Source organism: Pristiophorus japonicus, chromosome 14 (genome assembly GCF_044704955.1).
Source record: "Pristiophorus japonicus isolate sPriJap1 chromosome 14, sPriJap1.hap1, whole genome shotgun sequence".
Classification (NCBI taxonomy): Eukaryota; Metazoa; Chordata; class Chondrichthyes; family Pristiophoridae; genus Pristiophorus; species Pristiophorus japonicus.
The window spans coordinates 53,739,714-53,765,440 of NC_091990.1; the positions used below are offsets into that span (position 1 = coordinate 53,739,714).

The 25,727-nt window shown below is 45.5% G+C and overlaps 1 protein-coding gene across 5 annotated transcripts in view; it reads right to left on the reverse strand.

Moving 5' to 3' along the window:
- The window catches only part of LOC139279906 (ephrin type-A receptor 7-like), a 634,755-nt gene that overhangs the window by 70,693 nt on the left and 538,335 nt on the right, over nt 1–25,727 (reverse strand). For 3 of the 5 annotated variants that reach the window (XM_070899215.1, XM_070899214.1, XM_070899217.1), the window contains 2 exons: nt 19,579–19,687; nt 14,614–14,669 (listed from right to left, as the gene is read on the reverse strand). In XM_070899215.1, coding sequence (XP_070755316.1) covers nt 14,614–14,669; nt 19,579–19,687 — 165 coding nt within the window. Of the gene's footprint in view, nt 1–14,609; nt 14,670–16,705; nt 16,736–19,575; nt 19,688–25,727 lie in introns of all 5 variants that reach the window. The other 2 variants (XM_070899216.1, XM_070899218.1) reach the window with 2 other exon arrangements.

Sequence of the window (25,727 nt, forward strand, 5' to 3'; positions counted from 1 at the left end):
CGGTGGAAAAAAGGGAGCTACTGCAATGGGGCCTGTCCTTTCTCACCCTCTCTTGGTGATCAAATACATGCAGCAGACTCAACATCACCGAAGGAACGCTCCACTGCATTATGTGCCCAATGTAAGAAGTGACATACAGATGAGGAGGACCAGACGTTGCACCCCCTGCAAGTACAAGGAGAAGCATTCTTACCTCGACTTGCACAACACCACCTGCCTTCGGAGACAGCGCTTCCACATCACTGAGGTATGCCAGCTGATAAGGGCAGATCTGCAGTCTGCCAGCATCATCAGTATTGCACTGTCCGTCGAGATCAAAGTCACCGCGGCACTGTCGTTCTATGACTCGGATTCTTTTTAGGCCACAGCTAGCGACATTTGCGTACTTTCTCAGCATGCCACACATCACTGCATTAGAATGCTCACTGAAGCCCTGTACGCACGCAGGAGGGACTTGATCAGCTTCCCTATGACCAGGGAGGCACAGAGTGAGAGGGCTCCAGGATTTTCCAGAATTGCAAACTTCCCCAAGGTGCAGGGAGCAATAGACTATACGCACATCGCGATGCGGGCACATTTTCTGGTTGCTGAGGTTTTCAGGAACTGCAAGGGATTCCACTCCCTGAATGTCCAACTGGTCGTCGACCCCTAGCAAATTATACTGGCAGTGAATGTTCAATTTCCGGCAGCATAGGAACATAAGAACATAAGAATTAGGAACAGGAGTAGGCCATCTAGCCCCTCGAGCCTGCTCCGCCATTCAACAAGATCATGGCTGATCTGGCCGTGGACTCAGCTCCACTTACCCGCCTGCTCCCCATAACCCTTAATTCCCTTATTGGTTAAAAATCTATCTATCTGTGATTTGAATACATTCAATGAGCTAGCCTCAACTGCTTCCCTGGGCAGAGAATTCCACAGATTCACAACGCTCTGTGAGAAGAAATTCCTTCTCAACTCGGTTTTAAATTGGCTCCCCCATTTTTTGAGGCTGTGCCCCCTAGTTCTCGTCTCCCCGACCAGTGGAAACAACCTCTCTGCCTCTATCTTGTCTATCCCTTTCATTATTTTAAATGTTTCTATAAGATCATCCCTCATCCTTCTGAACTCCAGCGAGTCAAGACCCAGTCTTATCAATCTATCATCATAAGGTAACCCTCTCATCTCCGGAATCAGCCTCGTGAATCGTCTCTGTACCCCCTCCAAAGCTTGTATATCCTTCCTTAAGTAAGGTGACCAAAACTGCATGCAGTACTCCAGGTGCGGCCTCACCAAAACCCTGTACAGTTGCAGCAGGACCTCCTGCTTTTGTACTCCATCCCTCTTGCAATGAAGGCCAACATTCCATTTGCCTTCCTGATTACCTGCTGCACCTGCAAACTAACTCCCTAAAAGAGTTTCATGCACAAGGGCCCCCAGGTCCCTCTGCACCGCAGTATGTTGTAATTTCTCCCCATTCAAATAATATTCCCTTTTACTGTTTTTTTTTCGAAGGTGGATGACCTCACATTTTCCGACATTGTATTCCATCTGCCAAACCTTAGCCCATTCGCTTAACCTATCTAAATCTCTTTGCAGCCTCTCTGTGTCCTCTACACAACCCGCTTTCCCATTAATTTTTGTGTCATCTGCAAATTTTGTTACAATACATTCTGTCCCCTCTTCCAGGTCATCTATGTATATTGTAAACAGTTGTGGTCCCAGCACCGATCCCTGTGGCACACCACTAACCACCGATTTCCAACCCAAAAAGGACCCATTTATTTCTGTTAGCCAGCCAATTCTCGATCCATGCTAATACATTTCCTCTGACTCCGCGTACCTTTATCTTCTGCAGTAACCTTTTGTGTGGCAGCTTATCGAATGCCTTTTGGAAATCTAAATACACCACATCCATCGGTACACCTCTATCCACCATGCTCGTTATATCCTCAAAGAATTTCAGTAAATTAGTTAAACATGATTTCCCCTTTATGAATCCATGTTGCGTCTGCTTGATTGCACTATTCCTATCTAGATGTCTCGCTATTTCTTCCTTAATGATAGCTTCAAGCATTTTACCCACTACAGATGTTAAACTAACTGGTCTATAGTTACCTGCCTTTTGTCTGCCCCCTTTTTTAAACAGAAGGATTACATTAGCTGCTTTCCAATCCGATGGCACCTCCCCAGAGTCCAGAGAATTTTGGTAGATTAAAACGAATGCATCTGCTATAACTTCCGCCATCTCTTTTACTACCCTGGGATGCATTTCATCAGGACCAGGGGACTTCTCTACCTTGAAATCCATTAGCCTGTTCAGCACTACCCCCCTAGTGATAGTGATTGTCTCAAGGTCCTTCCTTCCCACATTCCCGTCACCAGCGATTTTTGGCATGGTTTTTGTGTCTTCAACTGTGAAGACCGAAACAAAATAATTGTTTAAGGTCTCAGCCATTTCCACATTTCCCATTACTAAATCCCCCTTCTCATCTTCTAAGGGACCAACATGTACTTTAGTCACTCTTTTCCATTTTATATATATCGGTAAAAGCTTTTACTATCTGTTTTTATGTTTTGCGCAAGTTTACTTTTGTAATCTATCTTTCCTTTCTTTATTGCTTTCTTAGTCATTCTTTGCTGCAGTTTAAAATTTTCCCAATCTTCTAGATTCCCACTAACCTTGGCCACCTTATACGCATTGGTTTTTAATTTGATACTCTCCTTTATTTTCTTGGCTATCCATGGCTGGTTATCCCTTCTCTTACCGCCCTTCTTTTTCACTGGAATATATTTTTGTTGAGCACTATGAAAGAGCTCCTTAAAAGTCCTCCACTGTTCCTCAATTGTGCCACTGTTTAGTCTGTGTTCCCAGTCTACTTTAGCCAAATCTGCCCTCATCCCACTGTAGTCCCCTTTGTTTAAGCATAGTACGCTTGTTTGAGATACTACTTCCTCACCCTCAATCTGTATTACAAATTCAACCATACTGTGATCACTCATTCCGAGAAGATCTTTTACTCGGAGATCGTTTATTATTCCTGTCTCATTACACAGGACCAGATCTAAGATAGCTTGCTCCCTTGTAGGTTCTGTAACATACTGTTCTAAGAAACAATCCCGTATGCATTCTATGAATTCCTCCTCCAGGCTACCCCGTGCGATTTGATGTGACCAATCGTTATGTAAGTTAAAATCCCCCATGATTACTGCCGTTCCTTTTTCACATGCCTCCATTATTCCCTTGATCATTGTCCGCCCCACCGTGAAGTTATTATTTGGGGGCCGATAAACTACGCCCACCAGTGACTTTTTCCCCTTACTATCTCTAATCTCCACCCACAATGATTCAACATTTTGTTCATTAGAGCCAATATCGTCTCTCACAACTGCCCTGATACCATCCTTTATTAACAGAGCTACCCCAACTCCTTTCCCTTCTTGTCTATCCTTCCGAATTGTCAGATACCCCTGTATGTTTAATTCCCAGTCTTGGCCACCCTGCAACCATGTTTCTGTAATGGCCACCAAATCATACCCATTTGTCATGATTTGTGCCGTCAACACATTTACTTTGTTTTGAATGCGGCGTGCGTTTAGGTAAAGTGTTTTAATACTAGTTTTTAAACCATGATTTTTAGTTTTGACCCCTCCTGCAGCCCCTTTATATTCAAACATATTGTCCCTTCCTATTACCTTGTGGTTTACACTTACCCCAGTGCTACTCTGCTCTGTTGGCTCCTGCCTTTTGCATCCTTTCTTGGGGTTCTGTTCATCTGAGCTCTCACCCTCTCTAACTAGCTCAGAGACCTCTCCTGGGTTTCCCCCTGCCAAGCTAGTTTAAAGCCCTCCCAACCGCACTATCAAAACCACCCGCGAGAACATTGGTCCTGTCTCTGTTGAGGTGTAAGCTGTCCGACTTGTACAGGTCCCACCTACTCCAGAAGCGGTCCCAATTGTTCAGGAAACTAAAGCCCTCCCTCCTACACCAATGCCTCAGCCACGTATTTATCTGACTAGCCTTCCTATTTCTACCCTCACTAGTACATGGCAGTGGCAGTAATCCCGAGATTACCACCTTTGAGGTCCTGGCTTTCAATCTTACTCCTAGCTCCCTAAACTCAGCTTTCAGGACCTCACCCTTCTTTCTACCTATGTCATTGGTACCAATGTGGACCACAACCACTGGCTGTTCCCCTTCCCTCCCCAGAATGCCCTGCAGTCACTCAGTGACATCATTGACCCTTACACCAGGGAGGAAACACACCATCCTGATGTCATTTTTGCTGCCGCAGAAGCGCCTATCTGCTCCCCTAACCATTGAATCTCCTATCACTATAGCCCTTCCCGTCTTCTTCCTCCGCCCCCTGTGCAGCTGAGCCACCCACGGTGCTGTGGGCTTGGCCCTGGCTGCACTCCCCAGAGGCATCACCGCCCTCGCCAGTAGTCAGAATAGAGTACCGGTTGGAGAGCGGGATAGCCTCAGGGGACTCCTGCACTACCTGCCTCGCCATACTCTTGTGTGCGACGGTCACCCATTCCCTATCCTCCTGTACCCTTTTAATCTGTGGGGTGACCAATGCCTGAAATGAGCTATCCATGTACCTCTCGTTCTCTCGGATGCTCCTCAGTGCCTCCAGTCCTCGCTCAAGCTCCGAGACTCGGCGCTCAAGTTGGAAGAGCTGGAAACACTTCCTGCACATGTGGTCATCCCCGTTGCGGGAAGCATCCAGGAATTCCCACATGGCATAGGTGTTGTGTTCCGTTTGAACGAGCTGTCCTGCCATCCCACTAGTTACCCTTAAACACTAGTTATCCATGATGCTCACATCCTACGTGAGAGCACTGTATCTGACTTGTTTAACAATGAGCTACAAGGTAAATGCTGGATGCTTGGTGACAAAGGATATGGCCTCGCCATCTGGCAGATGAACCCCCTGTGTGACACTCACACCGAGGCCGCGAGGTGATACAACGAGAGCCACAGAGCAACTCACAATTTTGTGGAGAAAACATTAGAGTGCTGAAGCAGCACTTTAGATGCCTGGATCACTCAGAAGGCGAGCTCCAATACTACGCTGAACAGGTAGCTCAATTTGTGGTGGTGTGCTCCATGCTGCACAACTTGGCTGTCAGGAAGGGACAGAATTGCCTGATGAGTCTGACCAGAGAGAGGAAGAGGAGGATGAGGAGGACGCTGACATTGGCCCAGACAATCAGGCTGATGTGGAAGCCATGCCCCCGCTCCCCTGTAGTCCGCATGAAAGGGCCCAAGATTGCAAGGTAGCTGAAAGAGCCTTACGTCGGGAGCTCATCAATGATCGCTTTGCCTGAAAGAATATTGGTGTTATTTACAAGGCTGACACACTGCTGGATGTGCAAGTGAATCATCACTGGTGGGCATCACCTTGGTGACAGTTAAAGTTCAAGTTGATTGAAGTTAAGTGTGATTATACCCTTTGATGTTAAGGATTCACCAATGTGTAATGGTGCAGCCAACTGAGCCAATGTGCTACAAGGTTTTGTTAAATAAAAAAATTTAAACCGAACATTACTATGAAATCATCAGTATTTCTGTACAAACCAACCCTTTCCCCAGCCTCCCCCACCCCCGCTTTTCCCCAACCCTACCCCTTCCCATTCCCCTACTGACTCCAAGCCGCCTGGTCGAGGAGGTCCTCGGGTGATGCTTCATTTGTGGGGGCGGGTGGGGGGGTGACGGCCGAAGCGCTGCTTGAATGGATACGGGAGAGGACAGTCCCGAGCTAAGAACGTGCTCCGAGTTAGAAGCAAGGGGTCGCTGCTAGCTCTCGTGTGGTTGGCAATGGGGGTGCATCACTTTGGGGTGCGGTGGGGGCGCTCCGGTACCACTGGGAGCACTCTGCCACCAGTGTTCCTGGCTACCAGCTCCAGAGCCTCCTCCATTCCTTCCATGTTTTATCTTATTTGTTGGACAAAAACTCGGTGCCAACTATGTTCTTGGTGCTTATGGGCTTTTTGCTACTGGTGAATCTCCTTCATTCCTCCCACAACAGCCAAACAAGCACACACCACAGCCACATACGCTTTCAGTCTCTCTCAGCTCCCTCTCTCTCTGTCTCCTCTTCTGCGCATGTCATGATGACCCTTGACCTCTTGAATTGCGGGAATCGAGCGTTGCCATGCCATTGCTAAGGACAGCCATACTTTATGCCAGAAGGTCAAAAAAATGTTATGCTACTGCCCATTTGATATCGCTCGCGGTAAGGCCCATTTTCAAAACTGGAATGGGCGCAAAGCTGGTGATCTGAAAACCCTTTTTTAATGCCCATGCCAGAAATAACACCAATTTTTGGGCGATAAGCACAAAAGTGGAGGCTCTAGCCCACAGTCTTTCTTTCCGCTACCAGGAGAGTGAAAGCGAAGTGACTGCTGTGCAGAACCTTTGCCAAGATCAGAACTCAGAGTCCCGTGTCTGATCCAGTCTTGTGATAGTAGCACACATGGCAGCATTTCCCCAATGCAATCGCAATCAGTTGCCGGAGGCGTTTTTCTAAACTAGGTCCACGTTTTACAGATTACTCAAGTTCTAAAATATTCCAACCTCCAAGCACCCTGTTCCATGGACCCTGGCTGCTTTTGCATCCCACCCCTTCCCCTGTCACTGGCTTCTGTGGTATTTGCCATCTAGGATCCATGGTCTGGAATTCTCTCCCTAAACCACTCCACCTCCCTCTCCTCCTTTAAGACCCTCCTTAAAATCCATACTTTTGGACACCCCTTTGGCTCAGTATAAATGTTTCCTTGCACCTCTGTGAAGCGTCTTAATATAGTTTTGTGCATTAAAGGTGCTATATAAATGCAAGTTTTTGTTGTTGTAGTAGAGGGATGCTTTCCCTGACATTTCTACTCTGTTGTTATTGATCCCTCAATTGGATCTCTTTCCAAAGCTCCATTTACATTGAGTGACTTCTGGAGCTGAATCATCTGCTTCTCCTTCATTATTATTTCGTACCTTTGGTGCACACAACACTGGGAGTGTGAGACCGCAATTGAGGTTGCAGAGATTAACCTGTCAGCTAAAATTTCCCATGGAGTTAGTCTTATTAAAACAAACAGAAGTGCTGATGCCAGCACACTTCTGAAACATTGGGGAGCTCTTCACAGATCAGAACAAGTCCTGGTACTGGACAACTGGATTTTTTCCACACAGTTGCTCAATCAATGTACAATGGAGCTACACTGAGTATAGGGAGGCACATTACATTGTGATACCAATGGGGCAGTACACCAAGTACAATAATCACACCCAGAATTGCCGACATGGTGAGTTTTGCCATCTTGCCTCTGGTGGGGAGGGAACTGGTGGCAGGGGTGATGGTGTGCAGAAGTCACACCATGACACTAAAGCACAGGCTCCATGGACCAGCTGGTCTTTTCCTGTCATTTGTTTTTGTATATTCAGAAGCTTACAGCCGAGAACGTTTTTCGATGTTCATACTCCAGCACAGAAGCACGCAGCATTTTACATCTGCAATATCGTGTGACAGGGATACTGTTTTTCACATATTGCTCAAGGTCATTTGAATCATATGCTATTTTATAAGAAGGGTTTTATACAAACATACATACAAAAATGACGAGCAGAAAAAGGCCAGCTGGCCCGTCAAGTCTGTCCCATATCATGGACTCAATTTTTCCCGTGATTTAGGCCGTTTTTTTTGGAGCAGGCTGCTCTTTTTGGCCTGTTGAAAAACCAGAGTTTCCCCAATCAATTTGCACCAGTGTAACTCAATTAGTTACGATTTCTTTTAGGTCATTTATGGAAGTTTGGCCAGTTCTGCTTAGGCCAGCGTATGTGTGCTCTCCTGAAAATCCTTAAATAAATTGGCGCAAGTAAGGAAATCGGCACAGCAGCTGCCTGGACACACACTAAAAGAATTGAAAACCACATAACAGCAACTTCGCTCTAACCCCGCTCGGTTCACACACACACACAAAAGAGAGAGAAAGAGAGAGAGAGAGAGAGAGAGAGAGAGGAGAAAGAGAGAGAGAGAGAGAAGCAGAGAGAGAGAGAGAAAGAGAGAAAGAGAGAGAGAGAGAGAGAGAGAGAAAGGGAGAAAGAGAGAAAGAGTTAAAGGGCCCAAATTTCCCAAGGAGTTGCTCCATTTTTTTTGGAACAACTAAATTTTTTTGGAGTAACTTAAAAATCTCACTTCTCCCCATTTAAGTTGCTCCAGTGTAATTGAGTTAGTTGTTTTTTTTAGTTCAGGTTTTTTTTTTCAAAATGGAGCATTACCAACCACTTACCCCTGTTTTGGCCATTTATGCAAGTTTACACAGTTAAAACTTACTCCAAACTAACTTAGGCCAGAGTAAGTGTCCATTTTTTTATGTTCTGAAAAACCCTGTGGTGAGTTAAGAATTCAGCACAGGTAGCCAGAGACAGGGGGTGGGAAGCATTAAACACTAAAGCATTAAACACATCACTTTAACCAATAAAGAACCATATAAATCATAACATTTAATAAATAATAGAAAATGTAAAATACATCAAGTAATAATTAATAAAGAGTCTTACCTTCCCGACTGGAGCATGCACTGGCAATGCCCTTTGGCCAGGCCTAGGTGCGGGAGCCTCGCAGGCAGCAGCATTCTCCCGTGGTCCAGTACAGACTCCAGTCGGGTTGAGGATACCTTCTACCCTTGTTTAATCTTGTACGTTCCCACTTCCCTTGGAGTGCTAAAGCCAGCAAGAGGCATGGTAGCAGTACAAGGGAACCTTCCCTCCCTTAAAGGAAAGGGTCAATACTGCAGGCTCTGCATGAAATTGTTGCCCCTCATTGCCGACGGCAGCCGCGATCCACGATGATCAACCCCAAGCACTCTAGCTAGCACAGTGCAGGGCTAATCAATCGCGGCCGAAGAAAATGGCAAAAAATTTACCAAAGGGATTCAAAAAATATTTTTATTGACACAAGCAGCCTTACCTTTAAATACTGCCCCTCAAGAGGCCAGCCTCCCCAACAACGCCACCTGCAGCTGCCGGTGTTGAAGACCGGTCTGGTTGTGCGGAGCTTGACAGATCTTCCCGCAGCAGTGGGCTAAAGTCCTGAGAAATGGAGAGGCCTTTAAATGGCCGATTGCCAAAGTTGAAGACCCATTGTGCATGCACGCACGCTACAACGCGCATGCGCAACGCTGCCGGCAATGAAAACCACGCTGGGCCCTAGCCCCGCCCCCTGCCAGCTCTGTGGACCCAGCACGGAAATTGCTCCGTGCGTCCCCTCAGCTTTTGATGCGCCAAGGCAATGGGCCTACAGCATTCGAGGAGCGACGAGAATTCAAAGGTAGGTTTTCGGCGTGCTTTTTTACCTGCAAAGTCGGCGCATCAGACGGAGTTGCACTGTTTAAAGTGGATGGGGAAATTTGGGCCCAAAGGAAGAAAGAGAGAACGAGAGAAAAAATGAAAAAGAGAGAGAGAGAGAATGGGACCGGGGGACCAAGAATTCGACCGGACCAGGGGACTGAGAATGGGACTGGACCAGCAAGCCCTTCGGGTGGGGTTGGAGGTAAGTTGCTGCTATGTGTTTTTCAATTCTTTTAATGTGTTGGGAGCTGACTGTATGCTTCACTTTGCAGCCTCAGCTCGCATTGTGTCCCTGGTTACCATGGCAGCCCGATCATTTTGGCGCAGATCAAGGCTCCACCCCCAAAACTAAAGGACAGGTTGGGCCACGCCAAAATGAAGAAATCCAACGGGGAAACTTAGAACATTTTTTGGGGGCGTACTTGGGCCCCCAAAAATCGGACGTAACTCTTCAAGTATGCCAAAAAAAAGCTTTGGGGACAATTGAGCCCCATGATAGTAATAAAAGAAAATAAAGACTTGAATTTATATAGCGCCTTTCACGACCATCGGACATCTCAAAGCACTTTACAGCCAATGAAACACTTTTGAAGTGTAGTCACTGTTGTAATGTAGGAAGTGTGGTAGCCAACTTGCTGACAGAAAGCTCCCACAAACAGCAATGTGATACTGACCAGATAATCTGTTTTTGTTATGTTGGTGAGGGATAAATATTGGGCAGGACACCGGGTATAACTCCCCTGCTCTTCTTCGAAATAGTACCCTGGGATCTTTTACATTCACCTGAGAGAGCAGATGGGGCCTCAGTTTAACGGCTCATCTGACTGACAATCTCCTGGAGTGGGACTTGAACCCACAACCTTCTGACTCAGAAGCGAGTGTGCTGCACACTTAGCTATGGCTGACACTATAATAAAATAATATTATGTGATGCACTGGGAATTATTTTGCTAAGGTGCAGTAAGTCCTCTTTAAAATCACAAAGTCCATAAGTAAACTCAAGCTTGGTCATTTAAAGTTCAATTGTTTGGTGAGGGTACTATGTAAATCGTAAAGTGCCCTTCAGTTTTCGTTCAGGTCAGAAGCACCCAGCATTAAGTAAGTATCATATGTTCTCTTTTCAATATTGCTTTGCATCTGTAACAAAGTGTGGCGTGTGTGTGTGTGTGGTATCATACTGCTTTTAACATATAACTCCTGTGGTGTTGCTTACGATCCAAGGGTTACACCATTCCAAAGGAGGGGGCATATTTACCACAATGTCATTTAGAAAGAGGTTTACAAGAGCTCTGGTTAAAGAGAGTAAAGAGTTTTTAAATGACGTTTGGAAAATAAATAATGTTTCCTTTAAACATTACAGCTGCATAAATAAGTGAGTTTTCTCGAGAACAATAAATAAAGTTTAATCAACATAAAGTTGCTTGGACAAATAACTCTGGCACAAAAAGCCATCACATAAGTGCCCTCCAATGTACAGAAACATCTCTCAACAATTGGTCACTAATGGATCTCAGGACGTGCCTGTTTGCAACATTTAACGGAACAGGACGGGTAAACAGCACTTCATCTCAGCATCACAACTGTGCTGCTGGCCCCAGATCACTTGTGAGCAGCCCCGTGGGAAATAGGTTAATAGTCAGGTTACTAAGAGGTCCCCTTTCTCTATACACGAGACCAACAACTCTAGGTTTTTTTTAAGCTGTACGTCAAAAATGAGCTATTGTTTTGCTGGCGTCCAATACAGGGCCCAACAAACATGTGAGAGAGAGAGAGAGAGAGAGAGAGACGGAGGGTTGGGGGGGGTGGGGGCGGCGGGGAGGGGGGTGGGAGTGGAGAGAGACACACAGACACAGGGAGAGAGACAAATAAAAAACGTACAAAACTCAGGGAAAAACAGAATGAAGGAAAGGAGGAATGCACAGACCAAAGTCAGAGAGAGGAATGAAAAGCTATTATAGAATCTTATCATAGAATTGTTACAGCACACAGTAGGAGGCCATTCAACCCTTTTAGTGGCATTTTTTATTGGTTCCAGCAACTTACATACTTATTATGACCAATGGTAAACCTAGACTTTACTCTCTACCTATTTCAGGATAGCTTGCGATGACTCTCAGTAGTCTCTCAGTATGTACCTTAGGATCAGCCAGACTATTTACTTCCAACAGAATCAGACAGCACCTCCAATACATTTTCTTCGCTAATGCTTCTCACAGGCCTGTAAAGCCACATCTATATTGCTGAGCTGGTGATCAATAAACACACCATGAAATCTTATGCCAAGTTCATGTGGTCCCGTCATCAAAAAAAGTGCAGCAGACTGTGTTCCCATTTGGATCATGTAGAATTCATACCTTAGCTCCTGTATGTATTTTTTTTGTAAATGCTACCATTATCTTTGGGCTGCACTTACATCAGAAGATGGCAACCAAAGGCAAATGGGCAGTCTTCTAGCCATCAGCTAAGTGACCGGACCCGCGTTTCTCCAACAGCAATGAGGCCCTGGGCTTTCCATGGCCTCTTGAGCTGTTAACACGTTGGAATTACAACACGGAAACAGGCTATTTGGTCCAACCAATCCATGCCGACCTTTATCTTCCACACGAGCAAATAATTTTAGTCACCCACCCAGCCTATTCCCATGTCCCTTCACCATCTATCCAATCTAATCTTGGATGTTGGCACAGTTTCTGCTTCAACTACTAAACTGGGAAGTTAATTGTTAACAGCTCCACAATTATGTACGTAAAGAAGTTTTCTGTTGCCCTCTGTCCTAAATTTCTTAGATTAAATCTTGCATCCATGGCCCCTTGTTCATGACCGCTCAATGACTGGAAACATTCTGCACAGGCGTGGAAGGGATGAGCAGAGAAGGAGACGCCCAAGGATTCCTTGTTGGGCCTGAAGGAGGACGCTTACTCCTCTGGGCCCACATACGAAATATTAAATGACGTGCTTTTTTCTGGGCCTCTTCTGGCCTCGGATACATGTGCTGCCACATTTGGCCCACGATGGCTTCCCCACTCAGGCTTCGGATAAATATTGCAGTCGGGCCCAATGACATTATCGGAGCCTGATCTGCATAATTAAAACAGGGCCCTTCTGCCTTCCAGCAAGTGTCTCGTGCTCCTAAAAACAGTAGCTTAAAACGATGTCATGTGGGATGGTAGTGGGATCAGAGGTCGCTTCCCCGACTTAACTTCCCCCCCTCATGGGAGAATCTAGAACTAGGTGGCATAGTTTCAGAATAAAGGGTCGCCCATTTCAAACTGAGATGATGAGGAATTTCTTCTCTCAGATGGTCGTAAATCTTTGGAATTTTCTGCCTTAAGAGAGAGCTGTGGAGGCTGGGTCATTGAATATATTTAAGGTGCAGATAGACAGATTTTTGAACGATAAGGAAGGCAAGGGTTATGGGGGGCGTGCAGGAAAGTGGAGCTGAGTCCATGATCAGATCAGCCATGATCTTATTGAATGGCGGAGCAGGCTCGAGGAGCCAAATCGTCGACTCCTGCTCTTATTTCTTCTGTTCTTATGTTCAACCCCGTACCCCGTTTTTACATGGCAGGCAGGGTTAAAGCCTTCCGTGTTCCTTTCTCCCTTCTCTCCTGGCTTCAGTTTTCAGCAGAATAGAATGATGATATATTCTTTCACAACAATGGTTATCCATTGCTTCTGACTCACCTTTACTCCCTTATTTTTGACACGCTTTATTCTTGGTTCCAGGGCTATGGGGAGAGAATGGGGCAGTGCAATTAGTTTTGAACTGCTGTAGCACGATGGACAGAATAGCCTCCTTCCCTACCTCGGACCTCTGTGTTTCTGTGTTTGGAAAAATGGGCTCTTTGCGATTTGCTTCTTCCAGAAAGATTTCAAAAATAGTTGGTGATATTTCCGTCCAATTCAGAAATGGATTTAGATGGGTGATCTAGTTTTCTTACTTAGGCGATCTTGGGTTCTTTGGAACTTCATTATCTAAACCATCAGGACAAAGCTGATAGACCGTTAACAATCCCCCCGGATTTCTTCGTAGGCACCTGGCTGGGGTGTCGACTAGATTTGATATGGTGCTTCAGCTGATCAATCAGAAGTCTCAGTAATCTCAGCACTGTGCATAGTTCTGGTCTCCATATTATAAAAAGGATACAGAGGCACTGGAGAAGGTGCAAAAAAGATTTACAAGGAAGATTTACCAGAACTGAGAGGTTATTTATACCTAACAGGAAAGATTGAACAGGCTGGGTCTCTTTCCTCCACAAAAGAGAAAGCTGAGGGGTGAACTGAGAGAGGTATTTAGGATTATGAAAGAGATTGATAAAACAGACTTAGAGATCTTTCCACTTGTGGGCAAGACCAAAACAAAGAGCCATAAATATAAGATAGTCACTAATATATCCAATATGGAATTCTTTACCGAGAGAGTGGTTGGAATGTAGAACTCGCTATCATAAGGAGGCAAATAGCATAGATACATTCAAGGATCTAGAAAGGTACATGAGGGAGAAAGGAATATGTTAATAAATTTAGATGAAATAGGGTGGGAGGAGGCTCATGTGGAGCATAAGAACAGAAGAATTAGGAGCAAGAGTAGGCCATACAGCCATAGACACCGGCTGGGCTGAAAGGCCTGTATATGTGCTGTAATTTATGTAATTACAGCACAGTAAGATACGTTTGATGCGGTGTTGCACGAGGGTCATCAAATTCTACAATCTTATCCGGATGCATATCTTCCAGCTGGAGAAAAGGGATTGTGGAAGAAACACTGATGGTACCTGCTTTTAGCAAGCAACCATCCATTCTTCACTATTACAGTGAGATAACCGTGGTTACACCAAGCACAAAATATATTCCCATAAATGTTTGCTTTTAAATTCATGAGGTAAACAACTACAAAATTTACGGATTTAAAAAAAAAAGAAAGCAAGCTTTCGATCACAGCAAAGAGCAGCCAAATATCTAACGGTTGTGGCGATCGAATATAAAAAACTCAACAGAATAATTCATGGCCTGGCTTGCCTGCAGCATCCATCTCTTTTAGATGTATGAACACCCTTCCATGTGCAGGAAGCCCAACTGCCGGGGATATGAAATTGTCAACTCCACCGTCTCAGGAGAACTCGATTCCAAACTCACCAGGATAATGTCTTTCAGAAGGAGCAATTGAACCCACAACCACACAATCAATTGCACTCCAGGACGCACATTGTTAAAACAATATTCTGTTCGTACAAGGTTGTGAAACTTAGCCTGTACATCTTGGCTAGCCAGCAGACAGTACTTACAGTGGAAATAAAGCTCCTCATCTCCATCTTGACTGGCCTTGTTGTACCCACAGTGCCTGAAACAGATGGGATTCAAAGTTCATGTCATGTAGGTTTAAACCAGCTACAACCAGCTGGAGAAACAAATTATCCCTTAAAATTATCAGTGCTCCTTGCACCCATTTGGAGACACTTTTTCTTTTTAAAACATAGGAACAGGAATCAACAATTCAGCCCCATGAGCCTGTTCCACAATTCAATTAAATCGTGGCTGATCTGCATCCTAACTCCTTTTCCCAGCCTTGGTTCCGTGACCCTTGATACCCTTGCCGAACAAAAATCTATCAATTTCAGTTTTGAAACTTTCAATTAACCCCCCAACCACAACAGCTTTTTGGAGGAGAAAGTTCCACATTTCCTCCGTCCTTTGGGCTGGATTTTCAGTCTTGCCGTTTTCGCAGTGTGGGAAAGTTACCGCCCAGGGAACGCCTGCGCTGTGGGGAGAAATTTTTACCATCTGGGCCCTGCACCAGGGGCGCAGAGCGAAGGGAGCCGTTGTACAACTTTCACGGGGCAAAAATGGTAACCTCGCCAACTAAAGTGCAGGGCCGGGAGTGCCCAGAGAGAGACCTTGGGGGGAGTGAGTGGGGTGGGGGAGGGTGCGGGGAGAGGGGGGAAACTGAAAAAAAAAATCACAAATACATTCCAAAGACATTGCCCACGCCACCACAACTCAAATCGCTACAAAAAAATAAAAGAATAAACACGGGAACTTACCTTTACTGAACTTTATCTGCCTCACTGCCACAGGCACCGCTCTGTTTTACCTGGCGGTCACTGCGGGGCGCACTTTGGGGCGTACGGGTCGGGTGCGAGTCAAAACTCGCGCCGGTGTCGCAACGAGAGGCGTCGCACATCCGGCGCGGCTCTTCCTGGTGGTGCTTCTAAGCGCCGTCGCAAAACCCGACCCGAGGCTCCCGACCAGACACAGGAGACCCCGCCGTCCCATTTTTCGCCGCTCCAGGGTGAAACCGGAGTGTGAAGGACCCAAAAATCCAGCCCTTTGTGTGACGAAGTGCTTCCTGACATCACCCTGAACAGCCTGGCTTTAATTTTAAGGTGATGCCCCCTTTGTTCTGGAATCTCCCACCAGAGGAAATAGTTTCTCTCTAACTACTATATCAACTCCTTTAATCATCTTAAACACCCCAATTATATAATCCCTTAATCTTCTACACTCAAAGGGATACCAACCTAGTCTATGCAACCTGTCCTCATAATGTAATCCCTTTAGCCCCATATCATTCTGGTAAATCTGTGCTGCACACCCTTCAAGGCCAATATAACCTTCCTGAGGGGCAGTGCCCAGAGCTGAACACAATATTCCAGAATGGGTCTAACCAGAGCTTTATATAGCTACATAGAATGTACAGCACAGAAACAGGCCATTTGGCCCAACCGGTCCATACCCACCCAATTTGGTGTCATCCACAATTTGTGAAATTTCACTTCTGATTCCCAAGCCCAAATGTTAGCTGCAGCATAACTATTTGCCAATTCTCTGTCGTGACTCTAAAGGTTTCACAGATTGTAGTCACTCTCTGCTATTTTGCCCAAGTGACCGTTCCTCATGTCTGAGCCCAGATAAAGACCATCAGCAGGCAATATGGTTCGCACATGTTCACATACGTTCCTTTGCAACAAGAACAGGACCTCTGGCCAATTCTTTCCCCTCCCCACCTCCTCCTTGTCGTAGTGAATGTAATTATACAGCTCCAACTTACACCCTGGCTAAGATCAGCTAACAACACAAACTGGACACGGACCCTGGGCCTTCCTGGTTTGGTTAGCGTGTCAGTGGCAGTGCAGCCAGATTTTATTTGAGGAAGAATCCCTGACTTGGCATCAATCAATAGGAGGGACAGTGGCTCCCACAGGAGAAAGTGGGAAAGAGCATTATCAGGTCAAGCCCATTGAACTATACCTTACAATGATGCATTTGTTGATGTATCAAGTGTGCTCAGTGCTTGAATGCTGGGGACGTTGGCCTGGTCGAGGACGCTAACGTTGGTGCATTTGTCCTCCCAGGGGATTTGTAGGATCTTGCGGAGACATCATTGGTGTTATTTCTCCAGCGATTTGAGGTGTCTACTGTACATGGTCCATGTCTCTGAGCCATACAGGAGGGTGGATATTACATGTAGACCATGAGCTTGGTGGCAGAATTGAGGGCCTGGTCTTCAAACACTCTTTTCCTCAGGTGGCGAAGGCTGCACTGGTGCACTAGAGGCGATGTTGAATCGCGTCGTCAATGTCTGCTCTTGTTGGTCCCTGGCCAAAGACTGCCCTAAGCGGAGGAAGTGCATCCGGGAGGGCGCTGAGCACCTCGAGTTTCATCACTGAAAGCAGAAATCAAGCCCAGACTGCGAAAAGAGCGTGCGGAAAACCAGTCCCACCCACCCTTTCCCTTAACGATTATCTGTCCCACCTGTGACAGGGACTGTGGTTCTCATATTGGACTGTTCAGCCACCTAAGGACCCATTTTTAGACTGCCTATGATGATGATGTTGATGTATGATAATTCAATTATAGTCTTTCCCTTAAAGCATCAAAATTACTCAAATTCAGCTGTACACTGATGTCATAGGCAGTCCCTCGAAATCGAGGAAGACTAACTTCCACTCCAAAAGTGAGTTCTCAGCTGACTGAACAGTCCAATATGAGAATTACAGTCTCTGTCACAGGTGGGACAGACAGTCGTTGGAGGAAAGAGTGGGTGGGAGTCTGGCTTGCCGCACGCTCTTTCCGCTGCCTGCGCTTGATTTCTGCATGTTCTCGGCGATGAGACTCGAGGTGCTCAGCACCCTTCAGGATGCACTTCCTCCATGTAGGGCGGTCTTTGGCCAGGGACTCCCAGGTGTCGGTGGGGATGTTATACTTTATCAAGGAGGCTTTGAGGGTGTCCTTGAAATGTTTCCTCTGCCCACCTGGGGCTCGCTTGCCGTGTAGGAGTTCCGAGTAGAGCGCTTGCTTTGGGAGTCTTATATCGGACATGGGAACAATGTGGCCCGCCCAACGGAACTGGTCGAGTGTGGTCAGTGCTTCGATGCTGGGGACATTGGCCTGATCGAGAACACTAACGTTGGTGCGTCTGTCCTCCCAGGGGATTTGCAGGATCTTGCGGAGACATCGTTGGTGGTATTTCTCTAGCGATTTGAGGTATCTACTGTACATGGTCCATGTCTCTGAGCCATACAGGAGGGCGGGTATCACTACAGCCCTGTAGACCATAATCTTGGTGCTAGATTTGCGGGCCTGATCTTCGAACACTTGCTTCCTCAGGCGGCCGAAGGCACACTGATGTAACTTTGTCGTCATTTCACCACAGATACATTCACTGATGCCCAACCTATCTCGTGCAAACCTTCCACATGATAATGTTTTCTCCTCTGCCTGCCAATATTGGAATACTGTGATCTCTAGTGTAAAGTTGGTGCATCAGAATCATAGACGGATACAGCACAGAAGGAGACCAATCGGCCCATCATGCCTGCGCTGGCTCTTTGAAAGAGCTATTCATAGAAGAGTTAATCAAATTCTGCAAACAGAAATGCTTAAACAGTTTACACAGGTTGAGAGGCAACTTGTGTCACTATCGGGTTTTAAACTGCTCACTTGTAACAGCTCAGTTAGATTCTGAAGGAATCAAAATTGCAATTAATTAAATTTACAGCACCAGACAAAGTAGCAAAAAACTTCAATGCCAATCTTGATTCTTTATAATGGGAAAAATAACCCAAGGAATTCTGAACCAACACACTGAACATAAGAACATAAGAAATAGGAGCAGGAGAAGGCCATTTAGCCACTCGAGCCTGCTCCGCCATTTAATACAATCATGGCTGATCTGATCTAGGGCTCAGCTCCACTTCCCTGCCCGCTCCCCAGAATCCTTGACTCCCTTATCATTCAAAAATCTGTCTATCTCCACTTTAAATATGTTCAATGACCCAGCTTCCACATCTCTCTGGGGCAGAGAATTTCACAGATTTACAACCCTCAGAGAAGAAATTCCTCCTATCACAGTTCTAAATGGGTGAACCCTTAGTCTTAAACTATGCCCCCTAGTTCTAGAGACCCCCATGAGTGGAAACATCCTCACTGCATCTCCCTTGTCGAGCCGCCTCAGTATCTTATATATTTCAGTAAGACCATCTCGCATTCTTCTAAACTCCAGTGAGTATAGGCCCAACCTGCTCAACCTTTCTTCATAAATCAACCCCCTCATCTCAGGAAGGTAATGTAATGTATGCACCTGTGAATATGCTCACAGGTTGGTTGAGCTGTTGAGTTGTGATGTTCACAGGACTCAATAAACTCCCAGCCAGTTGGGTTCGGGGGATCCATGATGAGCCTGGTGGATGAACTGGTAATGTGTAGTGTGATTGTTCAACCTTTTGCTGATAAACCAACTAGCTCTTAATAGCAATGTGTTGCTATGAATTCTTAAGCAAAGAACTCATGAAGCAAATACATTACAGGTAACGCAATTATATGCTTCAAATATTTTATTGCCGGCTGTGTGAGATTTCATCTGTCAGACAAGTGCCTCGTTTTTCAACCTGGTGAATCACCTTAAACATTGTACAGTAAGTTATGTTAATAACCCCTCAGGGCAGAATGCTGGGCACACACTGATTCCAGCTATTTCTAACAACCACACTCTCGGGTTCAGCGACTCCTCCAATATGAAAACTAGATCTTGATCAGCAGTGGGGACAGAAAACGAGTTTATCGCTTTGGGGTGGAAGCTCAAGGAAGAAGCTCATCGACCCGCTGTATGTCACTAGCAATTTCTGGCGTTTTTTTTGGAGGAGGTATTAAGCTGATAGAGAAGTGTGAAAGTCCTCCAATATCAGGCCCATCACATTAATACCCTCCGGCACTGAAACATGCCCCGGTGTGAGGGGCGAGGATATATTTACCTTCTCCAGACGATAAATCCGAAGACCATGGACACCAGAACAATCAGCCCGGCCACTGAAACCACGGCAATGACAATCACTGGATTTTGCTCGCTGGATGCCATGGCAACTGTTAAAAAAAATATAGAAAGCACAGAATGGTAGGTTAAACATCCACTGGCATTGTGATAAACAAAATTGTGCATTAGCTCAGGGAGTACACTTGCTTTAGTTTTGTCGCTGGTAAGCTAGCTTAAATAAAAATCAAGGTTACCGTAACACCTCGTGAATTTTGTTGAATTAACTATACTGCAAAAATGATGATTGAAGAGTGATGACCAGAGCAACAGAGAGGGTCAGAACATGGTCTTTCTTCCCTGGGGTCTGCGTTCAAATCCAATTAATGGGACGGCAGTCTCCACTTTCTGCTGGCTGGAAATAATCTTAGGGAAGTGACTTTAGCAGGTCTGAACCCAATGGACACAGGCCCACAACACAAAGTGGACCATAGATCAGCTCGAACTGGCAATCTCACTTTGTGAAACCCTAAGGACGGCTGGTGAGGAATGTAGTAGAGAGGTATTCTGGTGCAGGAGAGGAGAGGGTGCTCTCCTGGGGTTTGTTACCTCTAGACTTAGCGTCTCCAACTCACTCCTGGCTGGCCTTCCACATTCTTCCCTATGTAAACTTGAGGTCATCCAAAACTTGGCTGCCCTAACTCGTACCAAGTCCCGCTCACCCATCACCCCTGTGCTCACTGACCTGCATTGGCTTCTGGGTAAACAACACCTCGATTTCAAAATTCCCATCCTGGTTTCCAAGTCCCTCCATGGCCTCGCCCCTCGCTATCTCTGTAATCTCTTTTAGCCTCACAACCCCACGAGATGTCTGTGCTCCTCTAATTCTGCCCTCTTGAGCATCCCTGATTATAGCTGCTCAACCATCGGTGGCTGTGCCTTCAGCTGCCTAGGCCCCAAGCTCTGGAAGTCCCTCCCTAAAACCTCTCCACCTCTCTACCTCTCTCTTCCTTTAAGATGCTCCTTAAAACCTACCTCTTTGACCAAGCTTTTGGTCATCTGCCATAATTTCTTCTTATGTGGATCGATGTCAAATTTATTTGTTTTATTTTATAACATGCTGTGAAGGGCCTTGGGATGATTTACTATGTTAAAGACGCTATATAAATAAAAGTTGTTGTTGTTGTTAAAGCTGAGGTGTATTTAGGGGCTGGCTGAAGGCAGTTTACTCGACATCGACATCTGACCTGTAAGTACCAATACTGAGTGACAATTCCATTCACGAGGACTGAAACACCTCACCTTAAGAAGCTCAAAGACCACATTTTTTTTAAAAGGGACTCTTGATGTATTTGAGTGAGTCACTGATTCTGACAACAGAAGAGACACAGCCATTAAGTGCATTCAAAAGTTACAGGACAATTTTATGAAACAGTGTTTCTGAATTTTTTTGTGAGTGTTTCTAGCAAACAGGAGATGTCAGGAGTGCAATCCCAAAATGACCCTTAAGTATGGACATTAATTCTGTTTTCTCAGATGGTCAGTCTTGGAAACGCATTCGGAGCTGACAGGATTTAAAAAATCATATTTTTGTGAAGTTTATTAGCAAAATAAATAAACAGGTTATCAAGAATATATAACTCCTTTTAACGGTGTATTGTTTCAATTTGGTTGGCAAAATTCACTTCCTTAATGATTAGTTTAATGTCACAATCCCCCCCTCCCCCCGGCCCAGCACGCACAGATCAGAGAATTTCTTCTTTTTTCTTTTTCTTTTTTATATCAGTAAGTAAACTGTAACATTGTTGTTACCAATTTAAGGGTATCTAAGGGTTAAGGCATGGCAGGAGAGCTTGGTCACGTATTATGCTCCTCCTGTACCATGTGGGAACTCAGGGACACTTCCGGTGTCCCTGACGACTATATGTGTGAGAAGTGTATCCGCCTCCATCTCCTGACGGACCGCGTTGCGGAATTGGAGCTGAGGGTGGATTCACTCTGGAGCATCCACGATGCTGAGAATGACATAAGTGGCACGTGTAGTGAGTTGGTCTTACCGCATGAGAAGGATCCACAGCCAGCTAAGGAATGGAAGATCAGCATGAAGAGTAGTACAAAGAAGGTAGTGCAGGGGTCCCATCTGGTCATCCCCCTGCAAAACAGATACACTGCTTTGAGTGCTGTTGAGGGAGATGACTCATCAGGGGAGAGCAGCAGCAGCCAAGTTCATGGCACCGTGGCTGGCTCTGTTGCACAGGAGAGCAGGAAAAAGAGTGGGAGAGCGAGTGATAGGGAATTCAATCATAACGGGAATAGATAGGCGTTTCTGCGGCCGCAACCGAGACTCCAGGATGGTATGTTGCCTCCCTGGTGCAAGGGTCAAGGATGTCTCCGAGCGAGTGCAGGACATTCTAAAAAGGAGGGAGAACAGCCAGTTGTCGTGGTGCACATTGGTACCAACGACATAGGTAAAAAAAGGGATGAGGTCCTACGAGATGAATTTAAGGAGCTAGGAGCTAAATTAAAAAGTAGGACCTCAAAAGTAGTAATCTCGGGATTGCTACCAGTGCCACGTGCTAGTCAGAGTAGGAATCGCAGGATAGCACAGATGAATACGTGGCTTGAGCAGTGGTGCAGCAGGGAGGGATTCAAATTCATGGGGCATTGGAACAGGTTCTGGGGGAGGTGGCACCAATACAAACTGGACGGTCTGCACTTGGGCAGGACCGGAACCAATGTCCTAGGCGGAGTGTTTGCTAGTGCTGTTGGGGAGGAGTTAAACTAATATGGCAGGGGGATGGGAACCAATACAGGGAGACAGAGGGAAACAAAAAGGAGACAAAAACAAAAGACAGAAAAGAGATGAGTAAAAGTGGAGGGCAGAGAAACCAAAGGCAAGAAACAAAAAGGGCCACTGAATATAAAAGGGCTGCAGGAGGGGTCAAAACTAAAAATCATGGTTTAAAAACTAGGATGAAAACACTCTACCTAAATGCACGCAGCATTAGAAATAATTCTAATAGTTAGAAATAGGCACAAATCATTACAAATGGGTATGATTTGGTGGCCATTACAGAAACGTGGTTGCAAGGTGGCCAAGACTGGGAATTAAACATACAGGGGTATCTGACGATTCAGAAAGATAGGCAAGAAGGGAAAGGAGATGGGGTAACTCTTTTAATAAAAGATGATATCAGGGCAGTTGTGAGGGATGATATTGGCTCCAATGAACAAAATGTTGAATCATTGTGGGTGGAGATTAGAGATAGTAAGGGGAAAAAGTCACTGGTCGGCGTAGTTTATAGGCCCCCAAATAATAACTTCACGGTGGGGCGGGCAATAATCAAGGGAATAATGGAGGCATGTGAAAAAGGAACGGCAGTAGTCATGGGGGATTTTAACCTGCATATCGATTGGTCAAATCAAATCGCATGGGGTAGCCTGGAGGAGGAATTCATAGAATGCATACGGGATTGTTTCTTAGAACAGTATGTAACAGAACCTACAAGGGAGCAAGCCATCTTAGATCTGGTCCTGTGTAATGAGACAGGAAAAATAAACGATCTCCTCGTAAAAGATCCTCTCGGAATGAGTGATCACAATATGGTTGAATTTGTAATACAGATTGAGGATGAGGAATTTGTGTCAGAAACGAGCGTACTATGCTTAAACAAAGGGAACTACAGTGGGATGAGGGCAGAGTTGGCTAAAGTAGACTGGAAACTCAGATTAAACGGTGGCACAATTGAGGAACAGTGGAGGACTTTTAAGGAGCTCTTTCATAGTGCTCAACAAAAATATATTCCAGTGAAAAAGAAGGGCGGCAAGAGAAGGGATAACCAGCCGTGGATAACCAAGGAAATAAAGGAAAGTATCAAATCAAAGACCAATGCGTATAAGGTGGCCAAGGTTAGTGGGAAACTAGAGGATTGGGAAAATTTTAAGCAACAGCAAAGAATGACTAAGAAAGCAATAAAGAAAGAAAAGATAGATTACGAAGGTAAACTTGCGCAAAACATAAAAACAGACAGTAAAAGCTTTTACAGATATATAAAACGGAAAAGAGTGACTAAAGTAAATGTTGGTCCCTTAGAAGATGAAAAGGGGGATTTAATAATGGGAAATGTGGAAATGGCTGAGACCTGAAACAATTATTTTGCTTCCGTCTTCACAGTGGAAGACACATAAACCATGCCAAAATTTGCAGGCCACATGAATGTGGGAAAGGAGGACCTTGAGACAATCACTATCACTAGGGGGCTAGTGCTGGACAGGCTAATGTGACTGAAGGTAGACAAGTCCCCTGGTCCTGATGAAATGCATCCCAGGGTATTAAAAGAGATGGCGGAAGTTATAGCAGATGCATTCGTTATAATCTACCAAAATTTTCTGGACTCTGGGGAGGTACCAGCGGATTGGAAAGCAGCTAATGTAACGCCTCTGTTTAAAAAAGGGGGCAGGCAAAAGGCAGGTAACTATAGGCCGGTTAGTTTAACATCTGTCGTGCGGAAAATGCTTGAAACTATCATTAAGGAAGAAATAGCAGGACATCTATATAGGAATAGTGCAATTAAGCAGACGCAGCATGGATTCATGAAGGGGAAATCATGTTTAACTAACTTACTGGAATTCTTTGAGGGTATAACGAGCATGGTGGATAGAGGTGTACCGATGGATGTGGTGTATTTCGATTTTCAAAAGACATTCGATAAGGTGCCACACAAAAGGTTACTGCAGAAGATAAAGGTACGTGGCGTTGGAGGAAATGTATTAGCATGGATAGAGAATTGGCTGGCGAACAGAAAGCAGAGAGTCGGGATAAATGGGTCCTTTTCCGGTTGGAAATCAGTGGTTAGTGGTGTGCCACAGGGATCAGTGCTGGGACCACAACTGTTTACAATATACATAGATGACATAGAAGAGGGGACAGAGTGTAGTGCAACAAAATTTGCAGATGGCACTAACATTAGTGGGAAAGTGGGTTGTGTCGAGGACTCAGAGAGGCTGCAAGGAGATTTGGATAGGTTAAGCGAATGGGCTAAGGTTTGGCAGATGGAACACAATGTCGGAAAGTGTGAGGTCATCCACCTTGGGGAAAAAAAAACAGTAAAAGGGAATATTATTTGAATGGGGAGAAATTACAACATGGTGTGGTGCAGAGGGACCTGGGGGTCCTTGTGCATGAATCCCAAAAGGTTAGTTTGCAGGTGCAGCAGGTAATCAGGAAGGCGAATGGAATGTTGGCCTTCATTGCGAGAGGGATGGAGTACAAAAGCAGGGAGGTCTTGCTGCAACTGTATAAGGTATTGGTAAGGCCGCACCTGGAGTACTGCGTGCAGTTTTGGTTACCTTACTTAAGGAAGGATATACTAGCTTTGGAAGGGGTACAGAGACGATTCACTAGGCTGATTCCAGAAATGAGGGGGTTACCTTATGATGATAGATTGAGTAGACTGGGTCTTTACTCGTTGGAGTTCAGAAGGATGAGGGGTGATCTTATAGAAACATTTAAAATCATGAAAGGGATAGACAAGATAGAGGCAGGGAGGTTGTTTCCATCGGTGGGGGAGACTAGAACTAGGGGGCACAGCCTCAAAATACGGAGGAGCCAATTTAAAACCGAGTTGAGAAAGAATTTCTTCTCCCAGAGGGTTGTGACTCTGTGGAATTCTCTGCCCAAGGAAGCAGTTGAGGCTAGCTCATTGAATGTTTTCAAGTCAAAGATAGATAGATTTTTAACCAATAAGGGAATTAAGGGTTACGGGGAGAGGGCGGGTAAGTGGAGCTGAGTCCACGACCAGATCAGCCATGATCTTGTTGAATGGTGGAGCAGGCTTGAGGGGCTGGATGGCCTACTCCTGTTCCTAATTTTTATGTTCTTATGTTCTTAATTGAGGCGACCATGTTGTTGCCCCACCTCTGGCCTGTGCCCCCTTCAAATGCGGTGTCTCTGCTGGGATTGCAGGGTTGTGGAATTACTCCTTGTATTTGTTCAAATTAAAATGACTAAAACTTCAGTTAATTAACGTCCATAACCTTTCCAAACCCTTGTGTGTTTTAAAGCAATTGTTCCTCTAAAGGACTGGTGCATTGAGCTGCTCTCTCTGTGATGCTGCCATTTTGGAATCAGGACCCCAAACAGGCTATCCCATC